The sequence below is a fragment of the Petaurus breviceps genome, unplaced genomic scaffold (genome assembly GCF_028583685.1).
Source record: "Petaurus breviceps papuanus isolate PSGF00001 unplaced genomic scaffold, PetGlider_PUasm1.0 90845, whole genome shotgun sequence".
Taxonomy (NCBI): Eukaryota; Metazoa; Chordata; class Mammalia; order Diprotodontia; family Petauridae; genus Petaurus; species Petaurus breviceps.
The window spans coordinates 23,451,957-23,469,759 of NW_027187359.1; the positions used below are offsets into that span (position 1 = coordinate 23,451,957).

A 17,803-nucleotide genomic window follows, 5' to 3' on the forward strand; every position below is an offset into this window, starting at 1 on the left:
AGCTACCCTTCTAGTCCCAAAGAAAGAAGCTGCTTCTAATGTCTCCCCTGGCACTGAAAATGGTCATTACAGTTCTCCAGGGTTTGGCTTCATTGAATTTTCTTTTCATTTGTGTTTTTGCCATCCTTATTTCTATTTTTCTGCTAGTTCTGCTTACTCATATGCTATCAGTTCATGTCTTCCCACACTTCTTTGAATTCCACAATAATATTCCATTACATTAATATAGGGACCTGTGATTTTTCTGCCATTGGGAACTACTTGGTAAAGAAATTCCTCTTGGTCAATCAATAAGAAATTATTAAGCATCTACTACATGCCAGACATTACTAAAAAGTGGAGATACAAAGAATAATTGCAATAATGCATATTGGGTATAAGAGAGCCTTTATTTTTACATCACAGCAAATATAGATAATATAAAAGGTTCATGGGATCCCATAAATAGATGCATAAACAATATAAAGTACGGAAAGGATTTAGAAGAGCTCCTTAGAAGATACAGGAAACATTTAAAGCATTCAAATAGTCCATAAGAGGCACATAGATAGCACAATGAATAGAGTTCTGGGCCTGCAATCAGGAAGATTAGAGTTAAAATCCTGAGTTCTCTCAATGCACATCAGTATCTGCTCTCTAAGTTATAGTTTTAGAGAGTTGCCCAGGGCACTGAGAAATTAAATGGCTTACTTAGCATCATACAGTATGTATCACCAGTAGGACCTGAACCCAAGTCTTCCTGGCTTGATTAAAAAAAAAAAAAATATATATATATATATATATATATATATATATGTTATTTTATTGTTTATTTACTTTTAGTTTACAACATTCAGTTCCACAGTCCCTTGAGTTTCAAATTTTCTCCCCCTCCATCTCCTGCCCCACCCTCATAGCGGCATACAATCAAATAGAGGATCTACAAATACCTTCACATTAAACATTAGTCAAGTTGTAAAGAAGGATTATAACAATGGAGTGAACAAGGAGAAAGAAGAAACAAAACAAAAAGAGAGAGAGAACAAGTAGTTTGCTTCAATCTTCATTCAGATTCTGTAGTTCTTTCTCTGGATGTGGACATCCCTTTCCATCATGAGTCTTTTGGAGTTGTCTTTTAACCTTGTATGGCTGAGACGAAACCAGTCTATCAAAGTTAGTCATAATACATGCAATATGTCCGTAATTGTGTACAAAGTTCTCCTGGTTCTTCTCTCCTCACTCAGCATCAGTTTATATAAGTCTCTCCAGGTTATTATGAAGTCTATCTGCTCCTCATTTCTTATAGCACAATAGTATTCAATTACGTTCATATACCACAACTTGTTTAGCCATATCATCTGCAAAGAGTGATAGCTTAGTCTCTACTTTCTGGTTTGATTTTTTTACTCATCCTTGAATCAGTGGGAGTATACTTTGTTTCCATTTTTTTTCCTTTTGGCTATCTTAAAAAGATTCCTATAATCAAAGGGTAGGAGCAAGTTAGACACTTTTTTTTGGTTAATTTCAGGTTGTTTACAGAATGGCTGGACCAATTTGAACTCCATCAACAATCTATTACTGTGCCTGTTTTCCCAAAGTCCCTACAACATTTGAGTATTTCCATATTTTGCCATATTTACCAACTTGATTGGTGTGAGGTAAAAATTCAAAGTTATTTAGTTTGTTTTTCCCTTATTATTAGCAATTTGGAGCAAGACTTTATCAATCTTTTATTTGGTGTAACTGCTAATCTCTTGGGGAATGGTTGTGGCTATTCTTATATATGTTAATTTCCTATACATCTTGAATATGAGACTTTTATCAAAAGTATTTGTCAAAAACAAATCTTCTTTATCATAGCCATGCTAATTTGCTCATGCAAAAGTCCTTTAATGGATTCTAAATTGTCTATCTTCTCTTTTATGATCTCTTAAGAATTCCCCCTCTGGTCAATGTTGTGAAAGATACATCCTTCTATTCTCCACTGTTTTTTTCTTTTTATGTGACCTTTTATATTTAACTCACAAATCCATTTGGAGCTCATTGTGCCATGTGCTGCTGGTCTAACTACTGGTTGTCAAACTGCTTTTTAAACCCAGCAGCTCTTGTCAATGTCAGATTCCTTTTTCCCAGTGCTTTATATTCTTGGGTTTGTTGAATGCTGTTCTGTTGAGTTTATCTGCTACTTCTTCTCTTGATTGTCCATCCTGTTTGACTGATTTTCTGGACTGTTTTTAGACAGTACTAAATATGCATTATGATCATTGTTTTATAGTATAATTAGAGGTTTGAAAGTGTTCTGCTCCCTTCATTCCTACTTTTCCCCCTTTTATTTCCATTGATATTCTATACCTTTACTTCCTACAAATGAATTTTGTTATTATTTTGTCTTGTTCATAAAGTATCCCCTTAATAGGATGAATTGAATAGCATTAAAACTATAAAATAATTTTAGCAGACTCATCAGACATTTTTTACCAGTTCTTTTTAGATACATTCCATATCATTCTTAGATTTTAAAATCTCGTCCAGAAATCAGAACTTTATTCTCAGACAGCATTTTAACTTGTTCTCTCCCCAAATCTATCTTTTATTTCTGAATCCTTTCAGAAGCATCTGGTTCTTGGCATCCTTCTCTTTTCCACAAATCTTTTCCAATTCACAGTCAAAGCCAGTCCCTAAGAACTTGGGGGAATGCTAAGTAAACCTTCCCAGCAAGCAGATTACTGCCCACTGTGGGAAAGGCCAAAAAATAGATTACATTCTGATAACACTTCCCTGATATAACCTTTAACCCAGCTTTTTCCCCCAACTCCCTAGGACTCTGTGCACACACAGCCTAGGTCTAACTTATGTTCTAAACTGGTAATGTTCTCATTATGTCCCCACCCAGAGTTTCCTGCAAGAAAATATCTAACTATAGTTTATTTCTAACTTTCCACAGATGTGAATAAAAGGAATCCTCATGTCTTATACAAACACTCAAAGTAAGCACTGGATATTGGTATAGGAGAATTTTTATTTTACCTCATAGTAAATACAGATGAAGAAAAGGGCTCATAGGAGCCAATCAACAGGTACATAAAAAAAAAACCAAATTAAAAAGACATAGAGGGGCCCATTAGAAATTTAAAAACAACAACAATAAAAAAATGAAAGCATTCAAATGTCTATAAGAAGCAGACAGATGGTGTAGTAGATAAGAGTACTACTCCTGGGGTCAGGGAAACATGAGTTCAAATTTGGTCTCAGACACTTACTAGCAGTGTGATCCTGGGCAAATCACTTAACCTTTGTCTGCCTTTCTTCAACTGTAAAATGGGTATAATAGTACTTCCTACTTTCCAAGGTTGTTATGAGGATCAAATGAGATATTTATAAAGTGCTTATCGTAGTGTATGATACAAAGTTGGTGATTAATAAATGCTTATTCCCATCTCTTTGCCATGCAGAGCCCCATTCCTTCCCCCCCCCCTGACTTCTGAAGGGAAGTGGGTCTTTTCCAAAGGGAAGTGAACCTTGAGCTACAATCAAGGAAAGTCTTTACCTTCCAGTGATTTACAATTTCATACAGAGACCTAAAACTCTCCTTCTGTGCCCCACCAACATAGTACCCACTGTAGTTTGGATTCCCCCAAAACTCCTTGGCATGACTGCTGAACAAACAACACAGTAATTTGATCCCCTAGAGATCCATACAGATATTCAACCCTATGGTGAATCTCTATGGGCTCTGATACCCTAGAAAAGGAAACATTTTTTTTGGTACACACAGATAGTTACTCCATTCATGTTTGAACCTCAGCTGGATAACTCATTAGAAAGCAAGAAATGGCCAAATGATGATCTTTAGTGACCCCATGCTGAGGCTTTGCTTTCCTCCTGCTGGCACCACATGGGTGATACACTGATTTCTCTAGTAGGGAGGCTATTCACAAAATCCTCCTTTCTCTATAAAAGATCTAATCCCTAAACTCTTTAATTTGGGATCCCTCACATGGCAATCTCAAAGGCTTGTGATGCCCTAATCCTCTCTTCTCTAGCTACAAGTCCAGATTCCAGAGCCAGAGTACTCAGGAAGTCAACATCCTCCCATCTCTACATTGCAGGTTGGGGATTGGAAAAATTATCTATAAATTTTGCTGTCAGCCTGAGTGTATAAGGATATATATATATATATATATATATATATATACTTATCCTGCATTTTTTGCTCCAAGGACACCATTAACCATCAGGGGTAGTGTGGAGAGGAGAGGGAACCTATACCTATGTATACCCACAAGTACGACCCCTGCCCTCATTCTCCTTCTCCCCTACAGCACAGGTTGCTCTGATTTATTCTGGCATGTCCCATGTACAGGGAAAAGGAGGAGAAAAAGGCAAAGAACTAAGAACAAATTTATTCTATAATATGGAACAAAAAAGGGGTTCTCTGAAGCAAATGAGGTCCATTCTCTTGTGTCACAGCCAGACAATCATCTTAAAAACCAATCAGAAATTGTCTGCTTCCTTTAGATAAGGCACCAGTTGCCATGCCATACTTTACAAGGGTAGCATGCACAAAATACCCCAAAGGCTCACTACCCTGTAATCTACTAGATCAGGGGGATTAATTAGTTGATCATGGAATTCTTTGATCAATTTCCCTTATACTGAAATAGTCCCTTCTCATTATGAACCAAGAGAAGCAGCCATGGCATAATGGATTGAAAAATGGCATTGGAATCAAGGACAGCCTTTTAGGGCTTCAAGTTCTGCCCCTGACACACACTGAGTGTGTGACCTTAAACAAATTACTTATCTTCTGAGTGCCTAAAGCAACAACTCTCTAAGACTGTAAGTAATAGAGCAGTCACTGATCAACATTGGTAAAGGGAATTTCCTAACTGAAGTTCCATATATGATAAAAATCATAGGTCTGATGCAAAAGGAGAAAATGCATACCTACCACCATCCAGTCAGTATCAGATACTAGTTCCTCTACAGACCTTATTCACTGTTTCAAGTCCACACCTGCAGAGGCCACTGCTCTTCCTTCCTCCTGATCAGTCTGTTTGGGGAAGGTCTTAAATGCAGAACTAAGGATTTTTTTTTTCCCCAGTAGGTGACAAAACTGATGAAGGGTAGCAGAAGGAAATGGTGAGTTCAGTTTGGTTTTACTAAAATCATAGGTCATGAGGGCTAGGGATAATTAGGACTTTAACAGGAATGAGGGAAGGTCATCCCTTTTCCTACAAAGTATAAAGACTCCATGACCATCCTGTAAGAGTTACTAGGCATTGATGAAAATACTCAGGTGAGAAGAGCTACACGGTGGGGACCTGAACCACATGCTTCTGAGTCCCTCTTTCATTGGTCCTTTCTACAGTCCCTTATTGAACCCCACCAGGCACCAAAACAAAACAAAAGCTAAGACCTGAGCAGCAATCATTTGGCAAATGTCCCTAAGGAATACTGGCATTCTCTAGGCACTCTCTCTATGCCTGTCTTGTTCCCTCTTTCTTCAGTCACTTTTTTATCTCAGACATCACTTCCTTTCTCCTTCATGGGTTTTCTATCTGACTTGCCTTTTGACTTCTCCACAATGCTAGCAGGGTTCTAAAACTATTAATAAGTATTCTAAGAAGGGGGGAAGATGCAGACTTAAGATATATGAATGCTCTATTGAATCCCTACTTCAAATCATCTTAAGAAAATGCAACAAATTTTCCTCCAGACATCAGAGAGCAGAAAAAAGTAAGCACCCCACCCAGCACTGTCCACCAGCAACAGAATCATCTTGTCCACAGAAGAAGCATGCTGAGTAGGGCTTTTCATTTCCATTCAGGAAAAAGAAGTTACATCTCTGTGCCCAGAGGTCACAAGGGTGTTGTTTATACCTTCCCATCCCAGTTACCCCTTCATATGTATCCAGTGGAGAAATGTAGCTATATTGGGACAAGTTGGAACCACTGTTGTCCAGCTTCTGTTGAGTTCAGTGTAGGAAACTTTCTCTTCCAATAATTGTAGTTAGTAGCTTCTGCTCTGTTTTTAGGCAGTATGTTTTGCTAACTCTATCTCCTACTTTGCAGTGGAAGTATGTTGTGGTGAACCTTCTCCCCAGCTCAAAAGTTAAATTTATAATTTGTTCATTTGATCCTCTTTCCCTCTGGTCTCTCAGAAGATGAGGTGCACCACTTTTGATAATGCTACCCCTCTAGTTATATTTACCGCCTGACATTGTCTCCTGTCTCCTTTAGGACTTTTCTCATCTCATTCTCTTGCCTTCAGACCTTCCCTCTCTATTAGGTCCTTTCCCTCTGCCTGGATTAGGTCCCTATTATACTAAAACAAACAAAAAACCATTCTTCCTTGATTTTACTTAGCACATCAATCTAATAATAGTTTGTCTTTTCTCTCCTTGATTACTAACCTCTAGAAAAATTTAACCTAATTTTTTCTTCACTTCCTGTCCACACATTCACACAGTCTTTTGTAATCTGGTTTCTGGTTCTATCTCTCTACCAAAATCTCTCTCTTCAAGGTCACTGATGACCTCCTAATGCCAAGTTAATGGCCTTTCTTTAGTTCTCGTCCTTGACCTCTCTGTCGCATTTGATTTGTTTGTTCAGCTCCTCCCTCTTAATACTCTCCACTTCCTTGGATTCCATGATGCAATACTGTGAGCTGCTTGCCTCTTTTTCACAGAATCCCAGAATTTCAGAGTTGGAAGAGACATTTTTATTTCTCTTTTTTTTCTACATGAGGCTTTCCATCTTTCTGCTCTCTGTCTCTGTGTCTCGCTGTCACGCTTTCTTTCTCTCTTTCATCTTTCTTTATCTTTGTTTCTTTCTATATCTCTCTCCTCCTCCTCTCCCTCTATCCTTTCTATTCTCTCTCTTCCATGTCCCTGTCCCCACACTGTCTTTGCAATTTTATCTGTCTCCATGACTTTAATTATCATCTCTACAAAAATGCCTACCAAATGTATGTATCCAGTACTGACCTCTTCCCAGAGCTCAGTCCTATTTTTCTAATGATCTCTTTAATATTTTCATCTAGATTCTTGTCAGCAAACTCAAACTACTTAAAACAACTCATCTTCCATATTAAACCTTTCTTAAACATATTACCTCATTCTCCAAAATTACAATTTTAATATTCAAACATTTATTAAATATGTACTATTTGAAAATCATTATCTTTGGCTCTGGGGAAACCAAGACAAAAATTAAACAGTTCTTGCCCTCAGGGAGCTCACATTCTATGAAAAGATTCTAAAATGTATTGTAGGCAAATAACTAAGGTAATATAAAAATAACCAGGTAGAGAGCATTCACATCTGGGAACATTAGAAACCCTTCATATAAGAGGTGCCACTTGAGCTATTTTTTTTCTTTTGTTTTCTTGAAGGAAGTTTTGGATTCCAGAAAGCAGAGGCAAGGAGGGAGTGATGAATGGGAGTTCACCTCTGCAAAGGCACATAAATGGAATATGAATTGTTATATAGGGGAAGTGACTAGCACTCTGGTTTAGTGGATGGAAGGGACATAATATGAAAGACTAGAAAGTCATTTCGGAGCCAGTTTGAGAAGGTCCTCAAACGTTGGGCTGATAATTTTATATTGTAGCCTAAAAACAGATGGACGTCACCAAAGATTTATGACTAGGCAAGTGAGATGGCCAGATCTATGCCTTAGGAATATCAATTTGACAATTGTTTGGAGGCAGTCAGATGTTATGAGATCTCAGGTCTCCTGACTCCCAGATCAGTTCCCACTCTTCTCCTCCTCTCACCAGAATAGTATGATTTCACTGAGTTTATTTGATTAGATTTGTAATCTTTGGCACTAAATGAAACAAAGAACAATAGAAGGAAATCAAAAGAGAAAACATTCTTATACAAAATTGGAATGGATTTCTTCAAGAGGTGTTGGAGACTTTTTTGGAGGGCTTTGAGCAGAGGCAGCTGGGTAAATACGTGTCATATCTATCTATCATAACAAAGATTCCTTTTGAGTAGGGTTTGGACTAGGTGTCTATTAATGTCCCTTCCCACTGTGAAATTCTCTGATTCTATTATTCTCGGGTTCAGGAGGGTAAAGGGTAGATTACAATAAAGGCAAAAAGGCAACAACTGCACATTCTTTCCCATATCTGTACAATAACTGAAACACAGAGACTGTAATGCTGGGTAGACAAAATGAACCAGCATTGTCTTGGTCTATAGTCCCTCCCCCCCCCCCACAAGTCAATGAGAGAGGAAGGGTTGTTGGGAAATATGAAGTGGTCACCCCATTGGTAGATTCAGGGGTATAACTTCACTGACTTCCTAAAACCTTCTTGGATATCCTACCTTTCAAGAGAAAAGAACCCCTGGTTGTGAGGGCCCATGGGGTCATAGATTCACATGTTACTGATTCTTGGGTTCAAAGGGGAGAATTGATCTCAAGCAACATTTGTCAGTTATGATGAAGCTGAAAGGTGACATAGAAATCAGGACTTAATTTCAGGAAGAGTTGCGCTTGACTCCTGATGTAGACAAATTGCTAGCTTTGTGACGCTACATAAATCACTTAACCTTTCCAAGACTTCAATTTTTTCATCTTTAAAATGATGATGATAATAGCATCTTCCTTCCTGGGTTATTATCAGGATCAAATGAAAAGTCTATGTATGACTGTAAGGTGCATTGGAAGTTTTAAAGTACTTTAAAAATGTGATTGATGGTAATGATCATGGAATCATAAATTTAGAGTAAGAAGAGATTTTGATGACTAATGATTATGCAAGACCCCTGGATCTGAGGTCAAAGGACAAGGGTTCAAATCCCACTGCTGTTAGTTAATATTAGTGTAACCTTACCCAAGCTGGACTAGTTGCACTTTAAAGTTTCTTCCAATTCTAAATCTATAATCTTATGATTTTATGATTGTTTTCTATGCTTCTTTGGACACATGCAAAGTTTCCATGGATTGTCATTTAGGATTACTTTAGGAGTATCTTTTTCTGAGTCTAAACCCATCTTTCAGGAGACTCTTACCCAAGAATTGGCTATCTTCCTTGAGATGGTAGACTAGGAGTCTTACTAGGTTGTCTCTCATAGAAATCACCTATAATCACAATGGTTTTTTTTTTTGTTGTTGTTTGATTATTTTGGTTTTGGTGGCTAGCAATGCAGCTTACTGGAAAGAATACTGAATTTAGAGACAGAGGATGTACATTTGAATCCTGGCTCTGGTTTTAATTTAAGTGTCCTTGGTTAAGTCATTTGGTGCCTCATTTTCCTCCTCTATAAACTTATTGGGTTTGGCCAAATGATCTTGAAGGTTTCTTTCAGGTCTAAATCCTATTATTCTATGACTTTATTTTTTCAGGCAAAAGATACCATCTATTAAATAGGAGATACCAAATCTATACCAAACAAAAAAATATTTGCTTCCAGAAACTGGGTGTCTTTTTTTCCAAATGTACTCTAAATCTGCAATTTGGAGTGGCTTCAGGAATGTTAGTTCCCAAAGAGGAAAGAGAGTGAACTTCTGAGATTCTCTGAACCCACGAAAAAAGTTTCCCATAATTGAGGGATGCAGATTTGGCCTTAGATTCATGCTTATAGAATAGGAAGCAGGTTCAACCATCACCTGAGCAGTTAATAAAATCTATTGCCCTATGATAGATTTTTTTTCCTGCAGCCTAGAATTGATCTGTCCTCTTTGTGATTTGTGAGACAGGAGGAAAACACAAAATATAATCACTACTTCAGCAGCACCCAAGGAAAAAAAAACAAACAAACCAAATAAACCACTTTCATTATGCAGTTTTCCTGGGCTTAGAAATAACCAAAACTGCAGGGGTCATTTTTTTGATTTATTGAAAATAAAGTAGACCTTATTAACATTTTAATAAAGAGGCTCTTTTGCACTGGAATCTAAGTTGCTGCTATTCCCCTGTGCAATTCAATTCTCTGAAAAGGAGAGAAGACTATTGAGTTCCATAAGCATGATTTGTTAGGTCTGAAACTAAACACTCTAAAGGCAAATGCTTTATTTTCCAAGGGTTGTGTTTGTGAGAGGTGCCCGCCCGATATCTGCGATGCAAAATGAGGAAGCCTTATGAAGAAATCATCCTTGTAAAGCCATTGGTTCTGGTCATCAGCCTCTATCCAATGCTTTCGTGATGATGCTGCTGATCTATTTGGGAAGTTGGCTGGCTCTCAAAGCAGAGTCTCTTCTCAAAGGCTGTTTCACAGCGAAAATATGCTCAGTGCAGCCGGGCGCATGAATGAAAGAGCCGCCGTTTGCTTCTAGTCTGGCAAAATGCAGCAGAGAACTCAGCTCACCCTCTCCTTTTTGCTGTCCCAGGTAAGGCAGACTGTGGCTAGCTCGGGAGTCCTGCCATCCATTCTCTTTCTTCCCCATCTGTATTTTTTTTTTTTAATCTAGAAGTGCTTGCAATGCAGGTAGTCTTTCACAGCGTCTGTGGGCTTCTGAAATACAGTTAGATCCTGGAATGGGGGAGCGCTGGCTTTCCAGGGTATACACCACTGGATTGTTATGGATTGTTATTTGGAGTGTGTGTGTGTGTGTGTGTGTGTGTGTGTGTGTGTGTGTTTGGGTGACCACAGAAGGGGACGACAGGCAAGGGAAGTCTGGAGTACCTTGCAAGCTGTCTTGATATTCTTTGATGTACCCAAGTGGTGCAACTTTGATTTGATTTGGTGGATCTTGGGCTGGGTTAAAAAAAGACTGTTGGTTTTTCTCCACGTTTGGCTTCTTAAAGCAGCAGGGACTAATTGGAGTCCTCTCTCCATGCCTTTGTCAGAGGGTTCAGGAGCTTTCTTATTCTTTCCCCAGATAGGAAGTGGGGAGGAGTCTTTCCAGAATTACTGACTTGCTTGGGGGTGTCTGTACCCATGTTAGCTGATTCTAGATTCTCTTTTGCTGGAAAGCAGGAAAATGCACCCAGACCCAGGAGCCTGCTGCTGCTGTTACTGGTGTTGCTGCTGTTGCTGTCAGTCAGGAGGGAAGAGGGCTAGGAGCTCCCCTGGGCTCCCCCTGCCTCCTCCCTGGTGGTGGTCTCCTTGTAGCTGATCGGCTCCAGCCCGGGAGGTTCCTTTGGGGGGAGCCCTTAAGTCGGCTGTGCTCTGCCTGTGCTGCCGGAAAGCTAACCCTTTTGCACCTTCCATGTCCTTCCCATCTGAAAACTCTGGAGGGAAGAACCGAAGCTCGGCAATTTGGGCGCTGAGTGCTGGAAAAGTTAATACCTCCCCCCTCTCCCCACCCCAGGGCCTCAGCTGTTCTGTTAACCCTTAGCGTGCTGGGACTGTTGCGAGAGACTAGGTGGGAGGCTTTACGTGGATTTACTGGTGCCAGTTTAGTCTCAGAAATCACTTTCTGTAACCTTTCAAGATATGGAGTAGGGATCTTGTGAAGTTATGCTATGATAGCAGTACTTCTGAACCCAGGGGCATGATGGTTGGTTGGCAAACTGAATCAGAGCAGAAAGAGGGAGCCAAAATTGGAGAGGACAGGAGAAACCCTCTACCCAGGGCTGGAGGGCCCATGGTTAGCCAGGTCTGCTTAGGGTCACAGCCAATGGGAGATTCAAGTTGAGTGGCAGTGGACAGGTGATTACTGAGGCCTAGGATTTTGGCCAGGATAGTAAGGGATCTCCTGTCTGCCTGCATTCATATATGCCAGTAGGAGGACCAGGCAGGGGCAAGGTGCAGAGAGCTAGGAGGTGGGAGGGGATAAGTGAGAATGTGCCCTGAGGAGCTGAAAATCAGAGACTGAGGGAGTCAAGCTTCTGACCTGGACTCTAATTGACCAACTGGGATTGCTAGTATGTGCAGGGAAGCTGGGGAAGGGAATAAAGCTGTCAAAGGTAGCTGAACCTGGAAGGCTGGAATGGAATCAGCACCTTCTGAGCAGGGCTGTCTTGCTCTGTTGATGCAGGCGAGTGGGGAAAGAGCCAGGCGTCCAGGTGCTGAATTCTCCTTATGAATGGTTTGATGCCTTAGCCCTGTGGTGGCTGTGTGCCCATTACCTAGAATGGGACTGGGAGCCCATTGGCTCCAAGCCATGCATGGTTCAGTGCTTACCTATGGCCAGTTGGACTTAGGTTCTACCTGGGCATCTGGGTCACCTACAAAGCTAAGGCTGCTGGAAGCTGACTGGTTCCAGACATCTGTGGTTCCAAGAAACCCAGTGGAGCTGAACCCATGGCCTCAGGCCTCCACAACCTGATACTTGCCCCAGGTATGGCTAGGCCTGGTTAAGAGGTCCCAGGACCTGGTGTCAAATGATACCCCCTCCCACCTCATTCAGTGTCGGTCATTCCCACCAGGGAGTGGTTTAAAATATCACTGCTGTATTCCTCGATTCAATTCCTGTCAAAAGTTTTACCTCTCTAGAAACAGTAAAAGCCAGATGACAGAGGTGCATATCAGCAGGATCCCTGGGAACAGCCTGACAGACCAATAGCTTCACAGATGACAGTTTGGAGAGTAGCTGGTAGTGAGGAAGTTTAAAAGGGATCCCTTCAATGTCCCAGAGCCCTGGACTTGATGGTTGTGTCCATTTCCCTTCTTTATTGTGATGCATTTGTGGAACCAGAGTCTAACTGATGTTGTCCCCTTGCAATAAAACCTGTTTATTTATTTGGGAACTCAGGGACATGCCTAAGGGTTAAAATAGAGTTAGAATGTGTCAGAGGGAAGGGAGTGGTAATGTTTTCAGCCAAAATGTGCCATCTGACTCAACAAGGGAAAACTTTCCTCAAGCAAAGAAAAAAAATAGTGCGCTTGCACACACACACACACACACACACACACACACACATACACACACATACACATAGAGAGGCAAAGGAAAAACAATGTAATAAAGAAAATGAGTCACTTGGCCTTGGTGGGGCTCAGGCAAGCATGTGTGTTTTTTCCATAGCAGTTGCAATGGTCCTTTCATAATCCCCAGGTGCCCGCCTTTGGAAGCAATCAATCTCCGTGAGCTCATTGGCCATGGTGGTGTGCACAAGATTGTATTATGCTTGTTGGGAGGTGGAAGATGAATGTAATTTAGAGTAACAATGGCTGGAAGTCAGCACAAGGAGGAAACAGTCACCTCTGGACTACACAGGAGTGTTTGGGGAGAGGGGGACATATGCAGGTGGAGGCACGGATTTTGTTAGATAAGGAGGAACAAATATGAAAATTATCAAGATGGGCATGTAGTACAAAGTCTCTAATAAATATCGGGCTGTTTTCTTTTTTGTTGTTGCCATGTGTAAAATCACTAAAAATAACAAAAAAGTTTAGACTGTTAGTGAGTAATCTCTCAGGAATTAGGCTTTTAGGGAGTGGCTACAGGTTCTGGGGAATAGTCACTTGGGAGCTGTTTGAAACATTCCAGAAGATTCTGAGGTTGCATTTAAAGCAGGGATTCTCCTCCAGGCTGAACTTTGATTTTCTAACAAAAAAAGCTATAGTGCCTGTTTGAATATGACAGCCCAAAGAAAACCTTGTCAGGGAGCGGGACACTGACCCAGAAAGGTCAGTTTGGAATGTCAGACCCAGCTAAAAAAGCTGAAGTTCTTGGATCTCTCCCTTTGTATGGAACACATGTATGTAGCAGGGGCCTGAAACACAAGCACTCTGCCTGCCCAAGGGATCTAATGTGCGCTCTCTGTCATTTGTGATCTCATAAATTAAACTACCTTTTGCAAAAGATATTGCTTACTCTGTCTCTGTCTTTTCCTCCTTTTTTCTCTGTCTCTGTGTCTGTCTGTGTCTCTTCTTTCTCCTTCTGACCATCTCTTTCCTTTTCTCTGTCTCTCTGTCTGCCTCTCTCTCTCTGTCTCTCTGTCTGCCTCTCTCTCTCTCTCTCTCTCTCTCTCTCTCTCTCTCTCTCTCTCTCTTCCCCCCCCACACACACATTGTACTCACCCACGCACACACGCACATTCACTTACTCCTCAGCCGTCAAGAGTTGTGAAAAAGAAGGTCTAAGTGGCTTATGTGTGTCACAGCGTATCATGCAGAGAAACTTCATAGGACCGATGCGCTCAGCAACTAATTTCCCTGAAAAAGCCAGAGGGAAGCTCTGGAAATCATGGCAATTATTCTGAAGTTTATCACCTGCGGGAGAGCTTGGCTCTGTTCAAGAGAATACCAGTGATTTTTAAGGAAAATCAAATTCCTTTGTGAGTTCAATTAATAGCCTAGTTAGTGAAAGATAAGGGAGAATGCATATCATGGAGAATCAATTCCTGTTTGATTTACTCCAGTGACACCTGGATTACCAAGTTATTCTGTTTTGGGAAAAAAAAATGAAAAAGCAACAAACCATGAAAACCTTGTTATATTACCTGTTGAAAAGTTTCTCCAGAAGAGGGCTCCATCCACAGCATAAATACCAACATTCCATCAAAACCTGGGTTTTGAAAAGAGTTAGGTTTAAGCAGTTCCACAATAATCAGACTGATTGTTCATAGCAGCTCCAGAAAAACAGGGAAGTGGAAGAAAGAGACTTAGCCTGATAAAGTCCAGAGGTCGGGGAATCTCCAACCTTCCTCACACAATACACTTCATTCCTTACTTTGGTCTTGACCTACAAGAGACCAAGCTGAAAATATCAGAGAGCAGAAAAATAAATTACACCAGATGTCCCCAAAGCCAGGAACACCTTTTGCTTCTGTGATATGAAAGAATCCTGCTCATTATGTAACCACATTTGAATCATTGGTTATGTCCATACAACTACAAAGGTATCCAGTAGAGAAGTGGGAAAAAAAGTCAATAATTCAGTTATTTTTGTCTGCATAGTGCTCAAAACAAGACAAAAAAAAATAATAGCCCATTTTGCCAGAGTGGAGATTTCTGTCTTTCTTTCATAGAGTTGAAAGAGAAAGAATTAGAAAGAACATTGTATTTGGAGCCAAATGACTTAGTTTTTGCATTTTATTGTGTGTGCCAAATATTTTTCCGTTTTCTGGACCTCAGTTTCCTTACCTGTAAAATGAGGATGTTGGCCTCTAAGGTCACTTCCACCATTGAATTATGATTATATAATTTATTTTCCATGGAATTGAATTAATTTGATTAGTCCTTTTTGCACTTTTTAAATTTTCCTGAGGGCAATGTCTACATATGCCAGGCAGAGACAGATAAGAAATCTCTATCAATGCAATTGACCATAGCCTATCTATACCACATTCATCTAAAACTGACTCAGCAAGTTATAGAGAGTGTGACTGACTCAAGATTTCGACCACTGGGGATTTCATCATGTCACAACAACTTCATTCAAAGTATTTCTAAGACCCTCTGCCTTTCTTTACACCATCTTCACACTATGCTTCTGGGCTCTGGCCTCCACCTCCAACCCAACATTCTAGGTTTACCTTGGGTCCCTAAGCTTCTGATTGCTGTACCTTCAATAATTTCTAGTCCAACCTAGTCCTCATACCATTTTTGGCCCTACCTTCTTCACATCATGCCTCCAAGTACAAATAAAAATAATTAAATCAACATTACCTTTCCTAGAAAGAACATGTCAATTAATTGCTCCATATCTCCGTTCATTGCTCTTGTGACATCCCTGACCAAAACAACCCTCAATGGGTACCACTCTCTCATATATTTGTCTTCTATCAGAAAGTTAGTTCCTTGAGATCAGAAATTTTCTATTCATACTCCCAGTGCTTAGCATTTAGCACAGTGCCTAGCATATAGTAATGACTTCATAAATAGTTTTTCATTCATTCACTCATCTCTTCTTGTGGGAGGAAATTAGTAACCCCCCTACCCAGGACAGAAAGGAAGCATTTTTAGGTTGAAGTGAAAAATAATCCTGGGCCTACATGGCCAAGAAGAAGGATCACTGACTAATTGTTAATCTATATTTATAATTTTCCTTACTGTTTGTTGTTGTTTGGTTGTGTCTGACTCTTGGTGATCCCCTGGCACATAGCACACCAGTTGCTTATCATTGGGGTTTTCTTGGCAAAGATACTGGAATGGTTTGCTATTTCCTTCTCCAGGGAATCACCTTTTGTCAGAACTCTCCACTATGACCCGTCTGTCTTGGGCGACCCTTCACAGCATAGCTCATAATTTCATCAAGCTACGCAAGCCCCTCTGCCATGACAAGGCAGTGATGCAGGAACTTAGAGTATGGTAAAGTGAATATGACACATACAAAATTCAACATTTCAAGCATTTATTTTGCACCTGTGTGCTTAATAAATGTTGATTGACTGATTACCTGTGTGTAAAGCTAGGTGCTAGGTAAGGCAAGAAGATTTAGAGAAAGAAGATCGCTGACTTCATGAAATGTTCAGCCATATATGACAGATGAACAAATGAAGCAATATAAATCATTTATTAAATATGTAATATGCGCAAGGCACTGTAAATATACAGATAATGATATTAAACTACATTGTATGATAAGTGTGTCAGAGAGTTCCTAATGAAAATGCTATGAGAGGTCCTAGGTCTGAGGAGCCAAGGTCATAATCAGAATCAGCAAAGGCTTCTTAGACAAGATAGTATTTGAATTCTGCTTTAAAAGACTGATAAAAATTCAGTAGGTGGAAAGGAGGAGGAAGACTAAAAATTAGTCAAGATGCTTTGGAGAATGGTTCTGTTGCCAAGGTTATAACCCAGTCTGAGCAGCAAGAATGAGAACAAAAACAGGGCAACAATAAGAAGCTGCCTTTATATACCACCTACTATGTGCCAGGCTAAGTACTTCACAGACATCATCTAATTTCATCCTCACAACTTTGGGACACAGGTGCTATTATTATTCCCATTTTACAGATGAAGAAATGGAGGTTAGGTGACTTACTCAGGGGCACACAACTAGTAATGAGGTGACATTTGAACTTGGGTCTTCTTGACTCCAGGCCCAGCAGTCCACTGTTCTACCTACAAAAGTTAATTGGTTGTTAAGTGCCCAGTTTGATAAGTGGAAGCCTTTCCTGGTCCACCTTTGCATCTAGTAACTTCTCCTCCAAAGTTACATTGTATTTCTTTAGTATGTGTCTTGTAAAGACCCACATGTGAAGGTGTTGTCTCCTCTGTTACAACGTAAGCACCTTGAGGACAGGACCTATCCTTAGAATAGGCACAATGTCTAGCACATATCAGGCGCTTAATACATTATTGTTGATTGATGATTCCAGAAACTTTCAACTAGTTGTTTAGGCTCAGGGAGAGGGAGGGATGCTGGCAAAGTGACAGAGATGGGGAAGGAGAGAACATTTTCCAGGGGAGTGTCAGAGAGTGCACATTGCCTGGAGGGATTATCATCAGGAAGTGATGAGAGAGAAGGTGAAAGAAATATTTGGGGCCAGGATGGAGAGAGCCTGGGATTCCAGACAATGAAATTCCAACTTTAATATGTAGGTAATAGGGAGTAAATGAATATTTTTGAGCACAAAAATGGCATGACCAGATCTTTGCATAAGAGATTAGTTTATTAGCAGCACTAATGGTGGCCAAGGTCACCTTTACTAGAGTAGTAATAGTGGGAATAGAGAGGATGGGGCAAATACAAGAAAGAATGTAGAACTCAACAAAGCTAAGAAACTAATTGAATGTCTGAAGTGGGGAGAAGGATGAATAAAGAGTAACACAAAGAACTTTAATATGGAATAGACTATATCTCCTCAACCTCTACACAACAGCAGAGTTTAAGCTCCTGGAGTTAAAATACTTTCCTTCTTCTTTTTCTTTCCTTCCTCTCTCTTTCTTTCCTTTTCTTTCCTCCTCCTCCTCCTCCTCCTCCTCCTCTTCTTCTTCTTCTTCTTCTTCTTCTTCTTCTTCTTCTTCTTCTTC

At 40.2% G+C, this 17,803-nt stretch overlaps 1 protein-coding gene across 4 annotated transcripts in view; it reads left to right on the top strand.

Annotated features, from left to right (window-relative positions):
- The window catches only part of CDH13 (cadherin 13), a 1,699,366-nt gene that overhangs the window by 327,021 nt on the left and 1,354,542 nt on the right, over positions 1–17,803 (top strand). Inside the window, exon 2 of one of the 4 annotated variants that reach the window (XM_069072248.1) lies at positions 10,224–10,322. In XM_069072248.1, coding sequence (XP_068928349.1) covers positions 10,278–10,322 — 45 coding nt within the window. In that variant the 5' untranslated portion in view covers positions 10,224–10,277. Of the gene's footprint in view, positions 1–10,094; positions 10,323–17,803 lie in introns of those variants that run through there. The other 3 variants (XM_069072247.1, XM_069072249.1, XM_069072246.1) reach the window with 3 other exon arrangements.